This window comes from Brassica napus, chromosome C5, assembly GCF_020379485.1.
Source record: "Brassica napus cultivar Da-Ae chromosome C5, Da-Ae, whole genome shotgun sequence".
NCBI classification, from domain to species: Eukaryota; Viridiplantae; Streptophyta; class Magnoliopsida; order Brassicales; family Brassicaceae; genus Brassica; species Brassica napus.
Genome location: NC_063448.1, coordinates 38,885,748 through 38,897,760, shown reverse-complemented (window position 1 = coordinate 38,897,760; position 12,013 = coordinate 38,885,748). Strand labels below are relative to the sequence as shown.

The 12,013-nt window shown below is 40.3% G+C and overlaps 2 protein-coding genes across 5 annotated transcripts; one reads left to right on the top strand and one right to left on the bottom strand.

Moving 5' to 3' along the window:
* The first annotated feature begins 9,447 nt into the window (after nucleotides 1–9,447).
* Nucleotides 9,448–10,652, top strand: LOC106388232 (probable prefoldin subunit 2). 4 transcript variants are annotated; one of them, XM_013828261.3, is made up of 2 exons: nucleotides 9,448–9,617; nucleotides 10,045–10,652. In XM_013828261.3, exon 2 carries the CDS (start codon nucleotides 10,055–10,057, stop codon nucleotides 10,514–10,516), a length of 462 nt encoding a protein of 153 aa, XP_013683715.1. In that variant the 5' UTR covers nucleotides 9,448–9,617; nucleotides 10,045–10,054; the 3' UTR covers nucleotides 10,517–10,652. The 4 variants fall into 4 exon arrangements, with proteins under 4 accessions (XP_013683715.1, XP_013683716.1, XP_022550343.1 ...); XM_013828262.3 differs by having other exon boundaries at nucleotides 9,469–9,617; nucleotides 10,048–10,652; XM_022694622.2 differs by having other exon boundaries at nucleotides 9,508–9,617; nucleotides 10,009–10,652.
* A 33-nt stretch (nucleotides 10,653–10,685) lies between these two features.
* Nucleotides 10,686–11,822, bottom strand: LOC106388231 (late embryogenesis abundant protein 31). Its single transcript, XM_022694621.2, has 3 exons — nucleotides 11,456–11,822; nucleotides 11,074–11,379; nucleotides 10,686–10,991 (listed from the first exon to the last, which is right to left on the bottom strand). The coding sequence occupies exons 1-3, from the start codon at nucleotides 11,771–11,773 to the stop codon at nucleotides 10,827–10,829; spliced, it is 789 nt and encodes a 262-aa protein (XP_022550342.1). The 5' UTR covers nucleotides 11,774–11,822; the 3' UTR covers nucleotides 10,686–10,826.
* Between the last annotated feature and the right edge of the window lie 191 nt (nucleotides 11,823–12,013).

Genomic DNA, 12,013 nt, shown 5'->3' with positions numbered 1-12,013 from the left:
CCACCCACTACAACAACATGAAGAAGGTAGCCGTTCCGGCTACACAACTAGCATGTCCTGAGACGATGACAATATTGGGAATCAAAGCAGACATTGAAGGACTGTTCCAGAACATGGGTCTAGGCCAACTATGCAACCTCAAGGAACCCACTTATCCGGAGTTGGTACGCCAGTTCATAGCATCCGCATACGTCACCCGTCCCGATGATAGCCATCAGGAAGGTTTTCTGGCATTCGTAGTGCAGAAAGTATACTATGAGGTATCTTTCACAGACCTCTGCGGACTATTTGGATTGAGTGCGGGGGAGAGGACATATGGTCTTTATTGGACTTCAGAGCTGTTGAACTTCTGGGAAACGATTGGCACAGGGGTTTATAGATCTTCTCAGGCAAAGGAGTCACTTATCCGGAGCCCAGTACTGAGATATGCGACACGCCTCATTGGCTCATTGCTATACGGGACAACCACAGCCGCATCAGTCACGCAATGGGAGTTGTGCCTCCTGTACCAAGGTGTGAGGCATTTGCTACCGGCATTTGGAAACTCTACATTCCCACCTGCTACTGCCTTCAACATGGGAGCGGTGCTGGCCGCAAACTTAGCAGGATACAAGGGGAAAGTAACCAAATCCAAGAGCAATGCATGTGGATTTGGTGCAGTGATTACTCGGATCCTTAGACATGTGGGTGTAGACTGTGAGAACCACCAGGTAGCACTGGACAGATCGAACAACATTGCTTGGAACTACCTGGATGTCATTTCTCTAGTAAGTAAGGAGTTCATAGCTGGTCCCCACTCGAGGATCGATCGGGATGGTCCTTACGTCTACGTATTCCAGGACCGAGCGAAGAAAACACTCTACTGCCACCTGCCTCAGATCGGCCTGACTGCTCTACTTTCAGAGGCTGCAGTTGAGTTCCTACCCCCTGCTACCGCACTAGTAGACAAGCCATCCTTCTTCACGCCAAAATATCAGACCAAAGGCAAGGGCGTGGTTGATGAAGAAGGACAAGATGAGGCTGCACAAGCCATTCCAGATGATTCACAACCCCATCAGCTACTCCCATCAGACTCCAGCCAGTACAAGCTGCAAGAGCTTCCACCGAACGCCACTTCGCGCCAGCAACAACATTGGAGAGATCAGAGCATAAAGACAAACAACGACATGCTACACAAGATCTGGGCTGCCATTTCACGTATCAGGCCGTGTCGTTGCCAAAAGGATGATGTAGTTCATCGGGACAACTCTCCATCCAGCTCTGGTTCGGGTTCGAGTGGTACACACAGGGTAAGAAAGAGGTCCAAGAGACCCAACGATGCAGGAACATCTGGAGCAGGAGACGAGGAGTAGGAGCTATCACCGGCTATTTTATTTTCTTTTCTATTCTAACGTTTTATGGTCTTATTTTCTGTTAATTTTGAACTGAGTTTTTTTTTAGGTTTCTTAATTATGAGTTCGTATTTCTTTTACATGGTTTCTTTGTTTTATTTGGTTGTGTTTTGTGTAGCTTTTAATTCGTATTCAGCTTTGCCTTGCTAGATAAACCAAATAACTATTATCCGAGGAAAGAGGTTATATCAAGTGTTCCTCGGAATTTCCTCGGTATTTCTTAAAAAAAAAAATAATAAGTTCAATGGTAGTCTGTTTCCGAGTCATCATCACCAGATGAATCTGAATCTGGATCTTGGTGAAACTCTCCAATTACTGGTTCATCCTCTACGTGAACGACGGCTTCCTCTCCAAAGTCGGTTAAATCGACTACAAGGCCAACTCCAGCTAAATCTTCTGCTGCACTACAGTTGCCGGATGTGCTTGGTTGTAGTGGGTCTTCCAGCTCAGAACTTCCCTGAACTCGGCCTCTCGGGTTGAGTCTTGTAACAGTAACCCATGGATCATCTCTGTTCCTTACCCGGGGGTACTTGATATAACAAACCTGTAACATTTAGAAAAATTATAAATTAATACACATGATGATGAATCATTCTGAATAATTAACATTTAATTACCTGATCGGCCTGGGAAGCAAGAATGAAAGGATCATAATATTGCAGCTTTCGCCTCGAATTTACTGATGTAACACCAAATGCATCTGTTCTCACACCTCGATCTGGGGTGTTGTCGTGCCAATCACAATAGAAAACAGTACAGCGCAATCCAACCATGCCCAAATACTTGATTTCCAAAATCTCATGTATGTGTCCGTAGTATACATCATCTCCTGATGCAGAACAAACGCCAGCATCATAAGTCGTACTCGAACGTCTCCTCTTCTGAGTTGTGAATGCATATCCTCGAGTACAAAATCTCGGATATGACTTCACAACAAAGTTTGGTCCAACGACCATCTCACGTATCCAATCGTCAAATGTTTCACCTCTGGCCAAACCAGCAGACACCTATTAATAGCACATATATATATATTATATCAATAAATGTGAATTAGTATAAATATGTGATAAAATATATTTTAATTTGTTTAAAGCACTCACATAAGTAAACATCCATCCAGTAAATTCTCTCTGCTTCATTTCTTCTAGTTCGTCCTCTGTGGCGTATCTATACTCGAACCGCTTTTCTGCCATGAAAATCCTGTATATGATGACAATAATGTAATTAATTAAGATTTAAATTTCAACTTGTTAAAATAAAAATTTGTAAGCTCATTTATTTACCTCTCATATTGAAGAACGTCTTCGCAGTTGGTGAGCAAATATGTTTGCAAATGACTGCGCTCCTGCTCAGTAAGTCGACGGTCCTTTGGTTTTCCGCTAAGTCGTCCAACGTCTGTGAAAATGTCTGGAACCGTAACATGATATGTTGCCCGTTCGCCTCTATCATCATGCCGAGCAGGTCTTCTGTTTTTGGTCTGAACTTCTGCTGGAAAGTAGTACTCGGCAAAGTTTGAAGTTTCTTCATTGATCATCTGTGCGACTATAGAACCTTCCACCCTACTTAAATTTTTCACCATCTTCTTCAAATGGAACATATACCGCTCATACAGATACATCCATCTATACTGCACAGGACCACCAAGTTCCAATTCTCTTGCCAGGTGAATAACAAGATGCTCCATAACATCAAAAAATGAGGGAGGAAATATCTTCTCAAGGTTGCACTGAATCACGGCTATGTTAGTCTTCAAATTTTCAATACCTTCAAGAGTCACTGATCTCGTGCATAAATCGCGGAAGAAACCACTTATCCCTGCAATTGCTTCATGAACATTTCGTGGTAATATTTCCTTGAAGGCGAACGGAAGGAGGCGCTGCATCATTACATGGCAATCGTGGCTTTTCAAGCCAGTAAACTTTCCTTCCTTTCTGTCGATACAGTTACGCAAATTTGATGCGTAACCGTCTGGAAATTCCACATCGTTTGAAATCCAATCAAAGAACGCATCTTTTCCCGCTGCATCAAGTCGGTATATGGGAAAAGGAGCCCTACCATTCTCATCAACATGAAGTTCTGAACGAGCACATATATCGACTAAATCCAGTCTTGACTTCAAATTATCCTTTGTTTTACCTTGAACATTAAGGATCGTGTTCATGAGATTGTCAAAAAAGTTCTTCTCAATATGCATGACATCTAAATTATGCCTTAGCAGATGATCCTCCCAGTATGGCAGATCCCAGAAAATACTTTTTTTGTGCCAGTTATGTAGTTCTCCAACAGCATCTACCGGAAAACGCTCATGTCCACCGACTTCTGGCGTCCTTTCTGCACCAAAATCTCTTAGTTGTATCTTCAAATCTTTCCCACAAATTTCCGGAGGTGGACTGTCAAACACCCTCTTGTTCTTCGTAAACAAATTCCTACTCCTACGATATGGATGATCAGGTGGTAGGAATCTCCTGTGACAGTCAAACCAACACGTTTTCCTTCCGTGCTTTAGTTGGAAAGCATCAGTGTTATCTTGACAATATGGACATGATAGCCTTCCATGCGTTGTCCATCCAGACAACATACCATATGCTGGAAAATCACTTATTGTCCACATTAGTACTGCCCGCATTTGAAAGTTTTCTTTACACGAAACATCGTATGTTTCAGCACCTTGAGCCCATAGTTGTTGCAACTCATATATTAGTGGCTGAAGAAACACATCAAGTGATCTCTTAGGATGCTCTGGTCCGGGAACGAGAATCGAGAGAAACAAAAACTCTCGTCGCAAGCACAAGTTTGGGGGGAGGTTGTATGGTGTAAGAATGACGGGCCATAGAGAATACTGTCTTCCACTCTTGCCAAACGGACTGAAACCATCAGTACATAATCCAAGGTAGACATTTCTTCTCTCATACGCAAAGTCGGGATACTTTGATTGGAAATGCTTCCACGCTTTTGCATCTGAAGGATGTCTGATCTCACCATCTGTTGAGTGCTCCGCATGCCATCTCATTGGTTGCGCTGTGCGTTCAGACAGATACAACCTCTGCAACCTTTCCGTCAAAGGTAAATACCACATCCTTTTATATGGCACTGGAACTCTTCCACTTGTATCTTTATAACGAGGCTTTCCACAAAATTTGCATGTAACCCGCTGTTCATCCACCCTCCAATAAATCATGCAGTTGTCGCTGCATACATCTATTACCTGATACGATAAACCAAGACCAGCTACGAGTTTCTGAACCTCGTAGTATGAACCAGGAGCTACATTATCCTCGGGTAGAATACCTTTTACAAAATCAGCAATCGCATCCACACAGTCTTCAGCCAAATTATAATCTGTTTTAATGCCCATCAATCTTGTAGCAGATGATAAAGCTGAATGACCATCTCTGCAACCTTCGTACAATGGTTGCTTTCCAGCATCCAACATATCATAAAATCTCCTAGCTTCTGCATTGGGTAAATCTTCCCCTCTAAAATGATCATTTACCATCTGCTCAGTACCTACACCATAATCTACATCCGTTCTAATTGGTTCTTCTAATCTAACCGCTGGCTGAGGTTCACTAGTACTACCATGTTCATAATCAGTTTCCCCATGATGATACCAAATTTTGTAACTTCGTGTAAACCCACTCAAATATAGATGAGTCCAAACATCCCACTCTTTAATAACCTTTCTATTTTTACAATTAGAGCAAGGACATCTTAACATACCTGTTTTTGCTTCCGGTTGTCGGTGAACTAACCCCATGAATTCAGTTATACCTCGTTGGTATTCTTCCGTAAGCAATCTCGTGTTCGGATCCAAATGAGGTCGATCGATCCAAGAACGAAAATAATTTGAAGAAGACATATTTTTTATGAATCAAATTCGTGTGTAAATAGAGTAAGAGGGAGGATGAAGATATGAAGTGAATGAAGAGGAAGAGGAATGCTTGTATTTATAGTTTAAATCCTGCCGACATACCGAGGAAATTCCGACGGAATTCCGACGGACAAAACTAGTTCGTCGGAATTTCCTCGGAATTTTGTAAAATCCCCCAACGGCTCTCCAACGACTATAATATTTCCTCGGAATTCATCGGTTTTTTCCGAGGAACACAGTTTTCCTCGGAATTTCCTCGGAATATTCCGACGGACTGTAGTTTCCTCGGAATTCCGTCGGTATATTCCGAGGAAATTCCGAGGAAACCCAATTTTGTGTTTCCTCGGAATTTCCTCGGAAATTCCTCGGTATATTCCGAGGATTTCATTTTCCGTCGGAATGTCCGTCAGAATATCGCTGTTTTCTTGTAGTGGTATATGAAGACACTAAAGGCTTATGTCAAGAATTTTACAAGACCTGAAGCTTGTATGGCCGAGGGTTATTTAGCAGGTGAATGCCTTGCATTTTGTATGGAGTTCCTAAAGAATTATGTTCCAGTTGAAGAAGCAATGACAAGAAGTGAAGATGTTGAGGCAACTGAAAATGTACTAGAAGGCCGACCACTGCATAAAGGTACAGAAGTGTCACTTACAGATAAGGAGAGAGATATAGCTCATCGGTATATTCTCATGAATACTACAGTGATGGATCCTTACGTAGAGTAAGTGTTATGCAATTTGATTATTGAATGTTTCTCGTTTATCAGTTACTAACTTAATGAAAGTACATGATGCATTTAGAAGAACTGCAAGCTACTGATGCAAGTTGCGCTAGAAATGAAACCATATTATGGAAACGGCATACAGAAAGGTTTTCAACGTGGATCAAATCAAAGGTTAGATATCCTTATGCCTGTTTTATAAATTTTGAAGCTATTATGATATTGATATATGTTTTTTCTTGTTAGCTACCAAATAACTCGAAGGACCATTCACAAAAGCTGAGGTGGCTTGCTTTTGGACCAAGAAATATTGCACACACCTACAAGGGATTTATAATTAATGGACATCGATACCATACAGACGATGTTAAGCGGAAAACTCAGAATAGTGGGGTTACAAATGAAGCATTTTCCATGTGCAGAGCAAGTGCCAAAGATTCGAAGCAAATGGCAGACATCGTAGCTTACTATGGAGTGATAAAGGAGATCATATTGATCGACTACCACATGTTTCAAGTGCCTCTGTTTAAGTGTGGTTGGGAGCATAAAGGGAAATGAGTTAAAGAGGAAGACGGTTTCACACTTGTGAATCTCCATATGAACCAGTCATCATTTGTAAATGATCCTTGCATTATGCCATCACAAGCTAAACAGATTTTTTACTCTAGAGAGGATGAGAGCTCACCTTGGTACGTTGTTATGAGAGCACCACCGAGAGGATACCATGAGTTAGAGACAGAAGAGGATATATGTTCTGCGCTATTAACAGTCGAGCCTGAAGAAGATCTAGGAGATCAATCATCTGATGACGAGAGTTTTTGTGTTAGGAATGATTGTGAGGGTGTTCTAGTATATGAGTAATGATAAGTTTGGGTTTTGTTTCAGGTTATCCCTTACAATGAATTCGCAAGCTGTTACTGAAAAGGTGCGTCGCATGTTTGTATGCTTCAGCCTGAGAGTGACTCTGTAGGAAAAGTTCAAATATTTGATTACTGGAAAGCACAAGATGAGTTGATTGCTGAGGGTGTATTGTTGTCGACTGATCCTACTGAACTCGTCAACCAAATTCCGCTTGGACCGAATGCTGCAGTTGTTAAAGTTGAAAGGGTTGTTATGTCTGATGCATTTATCAGGAGACCTACGACAGAAGTGACAAAGATGGGTGATGCAGTAGATGGGACAATTGCATGGCCTATAGATAAGCTACGACTACCTGATCCACATTCGCCTACTGAATCAACCAAGAAATCAAATCTGGTTATTTTCTGAAACATGTAGGTTCTTAGTGAACAAAGTGAGATTTAGTGTATGAAATTCGTTAAATGAGAATGAGAATAGATATTGTAATGTATTCCGTGCTGATATTGCAATGAATGTGTGTCATTTTTTGGTTTTAGAGTGGTAGTAACAGCAGTGGTAGTAGCAGCAAAGGTGGTAAATAGAAATGTGCTCTCTTGGACTGTGCTAACTCTGGACAAAGAGTTGCTTTAGGTCGTGTGTTCTCAACTGATCCAGCACAGAAGGTGCATTTCGTCCCTTTAGGTCCAAATGCTTCTAAGGTCTGGGTAGAGGTTTCAGAGTTCGATGGGGCACGCGTGTGGAGGCCAAACTCTGAAATTGAATTCATAGGTGATGCAGTAGGAAGCAGTGTGGCTTGGCCAAATGATAAGCTTGTTTTTATCTGAGACAATTATGTTGCTTTTGATCTCTTGATGTTAGTACTATGAACAACTTATGTAAGAATGTGTTTATGTTGAACATTTGAAGTTTATGTGCAATAATATAATATGTTTCAAGTTAAGGAAATAAATATAATAATATATAAAATTAAAAATAAATAAATAGAATATATATAGATGATAAATCACACTTATTTAACTGCTATAGTAGTTTTAACAATAACATATCGAAAACGTTGTTAATACTTTTAACTAATAGCATTAATGAGACGCTATTAAATAATATTTAATCGCAGATATTAAAGCGCTATTGTTAAGGAAGATACGATAGCAGTCTTAAAAAGCGCTATCTAAAGTGCTTGACCTACTATGACGGGCGATGATACAACGCTTCTAAAACCGCTATCGTATCGTTATATAGTGTTTTTAGTCCGCTAATAAAACTCATTTTTCTTGTAGTGATTTCCTGGCCTTATTAATTTGTAATACATATTTCATATTTCTTGCAGGCTACTGAAGGGGTTCCGGACGGACACTATCCTACCACGTGGAAGCTTGATGTCACCACTTTTTCAAGGAAGTCAAAAATGAGCTTTGACTTTCCTCAAACAATCGACAACTTAAGGTGCAGAGAACAATATCAGTGAAGAACAGAAACAGTTTCATGGGAAACGAAGTAGACCAAAGGGAGGATTTGATTACTATGCCGTTCATCATCGGTATCAATTCGTTTTGAACTTATAGCTCTATAACTAATAGTTCACTTTGAGTCTCACACCTCACTCCTCTCTCCTCAGATCCTTTGTTGCCAACTCCTTCGCTGGCCGCTTTTGGACAATCACGTTTGCTTCCATCATCTACCAAAATTATTTCTTGAATTTAATCATAATCGTTGACTCATTCAAGTTAGTGAAAAGTATACTATTATTCGTTTGAAATAAAAAAATATTTAACTAAATATAATATATAGTTTCAACTACCCCCAATATTAATAATATAATAGAGAAATTTCAGATTATGAATCTGTTTGACTATATGTCAGTATTAAAAAGTAAAATAAAGTATCTTTAATACATAAAATTTTGTAAGATCATTTACACATGCGGAAGCTCAAAACCATTGTATCCTATTCTCTCTGCAAATGTGGAAGTTAAAGCAAATCCGACTTCTAATTGTTACATCTACCTAATGATCATTTCTGTGAAAAATTATATACAAGAAAAAGCAAGATATATTATTGTTTTTAAAAACTATGATATATTATAATTTATTTAGGTAAATGGTTTAATTTGACATCATAATATGCATTTAAATTAAATTTTCTTCAAATATATAAATAAAAAAAATATTTTTTAATATATATATATATATATATATATGTGTGTGTGTGTGTATATATATCATAATCCAACCCAACAAATATTTATGATGATATAATACTTATGATGATATACTATTACACGTTGGAAAACTATCTTCACTTTGGTTCAATTTTTTTTCATAAGTAAAGGTAAATTAATATTTGTGTTGTTGATATATTGATTAAGAAAGTTATTGCATATTAAATCTACTGAAGTTTTGTTTACTTTTTTCTTCACATTTTAAAATATTTTGTAATATTTTATAACACTGGATGACAATTTAGAGAGGAAATTTTTTAAAAAATTTTTGACAAATTATACTTTGAGAGTAAATAAAATAATATAATAAAATAGTTTACTGATCAAAAATATATATAGCATAAAAGTCCTTGTCATTCATTAACCGGTTTGCTTAATCATAGTATCACAAAACCGATACGATTTTAAGTCTTAAAACCGGTTCAATTTATGTAGTAAACCCAGCCCGGGCTTGTTCTTCTTCTTCCTCACTCTCTGCGCCGACTTCTCTCTCGATCTGCTCTTCCCTTTAGCAAAGCTTCTACGATCTTCCTCCTGTGGTTTCGTTTCTAAAAGGTAAGTTTCCTGTTATCTTTTTAATCCTTCTTTTTTTTTTTACTTTCTAGTGCCGACAAGGTTTGTATCTGATATCGATCTCAAAAGTAAACCAGGATCTAGTTCAATACCAAGCTCTTCGATGTTCTCAGAAAATCAAACCTAGACTAGTCGAACTAAACCAAACAGCTCCTAGATATGGAATCCAGTTGAAATCAGTGGCGTCGAAACCCTAGTTTCGAGCTTTAGGATAGAAGTATATGTATTTATTATTTGGATGTAGATTGCTTCTGTTTGCATAAATAAATTTTAGATGCTTTCTGATGGATTTATTGTGTGCATATGTTATATGATTTGAGTTCGATGCAGATGCATTAGTATTACTTGTCATGTTCTTGAACTGATTCCATAGGATGGTGTGATCTTGATCTTGATCTTGATATAATAGTAGTGAAGCAATGGCGAGCGGTGGCGGCGGTGGCGGCGGCTTGAGAGAACCACCGAACGAGCAAGCAGTTCTGAACATCTACGAGGCAATGAGATCAGAGCTGAGCCAGATCTATTCCAACATAACCGATCTCGAGATGCAAGTCAGCGAGCACTCTCTCGTCATCAACGCTATTCAGCCTCTCGACCAGTCTAGGAAGTGCTTCCGCATGATAGGAGGCGTTCTTGTGGAGAGAACCATCAGAGAGGTGCTCCCTGCTGTCCAGCGCAACAAGGAAGGCCTCGAGGAGGTTGTGAGGAAGCTTTACGAGACGTTGGAGAAGAAGAAGAAAGATATGACTGAGTTTGAAGCTAAGTATCAGATCAGGCTTAGGAAGCAGGACGATTCTAATAAGGAAGAAGGTGATAAGAAAAAGGAAGGTAACGCTCAAGGTGTTCTTGTTGGCGCTGCTGCTGCCAGTTCCAGCCAGTGAAAGTTTCTCCCTTTACTCTTTGTATCTTCTTTTAATGGTGTTTTGCTACGTTTCTCTGGAGAACAGAACAATGTTTTGGCATGTTACAAAACTCAGTAGACTGGAGAAGTGCCATTTATAGACCAGTTTTTGCTTATAGATTTCGAGTTATAGAGAAACTTTAGTTTCAACATGAAAGTCTCCATGTTTGGAACCTTTAACATTATCTTTGAACCTTTTCGAACAACAGAACCAAAACATAAAAACCTTAAAGACGATTTTGCATCACAAGTTCCTTCCTTAAGAGAAGTTTTATTAACAACCATCTTCCTCATATATCCGCCTTCTCGTTAAGCCTAGCCGCGGCTGTAACAGAAGCTGCCACACCACCTGGATGAGTAGTCAAGTTAGGGTTGTTCCTCAGCTCAGCGCTCACCACACCCTCTGCATCCTGCCTCGTCACGGCTTTATCCGCCTGTAGCTTCCCCGTAGCACCCTACAAATCCAGCTCAAAAACATTTACACACCGTTTAGAAAATTCAGACACTTTAAAATGTTTTGAATATTTGAGGTTTAACCGCTAAAACATCAACGAGCTTGATTTTGTCCTCGTCACGGTCCACAGTAGCGTTGTGATTCGCTGCGGATTGAGCTGAAGCGGCGATACCACCAGGAGCAATGACGCTGGTTCCAGAAGCTCTAACCTCCGCCGCTTGGATCGCTGCTGCATCGCTCTGGTCCACCGGTTTGTTTCCAGCGGTTTGTACAGCTGCCTCCAATGCTTCTCCTATTGTTATCGCACTTTGCAAATTCAATCCCAACGTTTCAGCGTCTGTAGCCGCCGTAGTCCCCACAGGCATCGGCTCCACGTGTTGTCCAACGACCTAACAATAAACAACCTTCATCGTAACATAAGAAAATGAAAAAAATATAATAGTCCTCAAAATGATCCCTTGTGACCTGTCCACCGACGAATTCTGTAGTGACACGTGCACCAGGGACGTCTGTTTGCGCCACGGTGACGCCATGTTCAGCCGCGACGTCGGTTGCGTCACCTTGTTGGACGAAGCCACCACGTTTGTTGGCAGTGGCTGCAGACTGCATGACGGCGGCTGTACCTCCTTTTTGAGTGTGTCCGAAGACGCGCGTCTCGGCTGCTTGCATCATGTTTGCATCCTCAGGCGCTATGGTCTTATCAGCTAGCTCCCCGGAGACCTCGAAAACGTCTCCGTATTTCACCGGCTCTTGTGGCCTACGTGGTTGCTCTTGTTGGCTCATCTCTCTCTCCGATCTTCTGTTTGTGTGCTACAAGTTACAACAGCTCGTAGATAGAAGGGAGTTTAAAAAGAGGCACAGGAGTTGTGGGACTAACACTGTAAGACTATGACACTTGTCAATGACAAGCCTATGGGATACACGTGTCAAGTTTCCAAGGTTATAGCATGATGACAAAGCATAGATGATGAATCAGACCGATTGAGAACTACTATAACCTATTCTTGCAATCTTCCAACATTA

Bases quoted from the DNA above. Each gene is read 5' to 3' on its own strand.
- LOC106388232 (XM_013828261.3), top strand. From the start codon at position 10,055: ATGGCGAGCGGTGGCGGCGGTGGCGGCGGCTTGAGAGAACCACCGAAC.
- LOC106388231 (XM_022694621.2), bottom strand. From the start codon at position 11,773: ATGAGCCAACAAGAGCAACCACGTAGGCCACAAGAGCCGGTGAAATAC. The intron at 11,380-11,455 runs GTCACAAGGGAT...GTTTATTGTTAG, and splicing joins CAGAATTCGTCGGTGGACAG to GTCGTTGGACAACACGTGGA. The intron at 10,992-11,073 runs GTTAAACCTCAA...CTGGATTTGTAG, and splicing joins AGCTCGTTGATGTTTTAGCG to GGTGCTACGGGGAAGCTACA.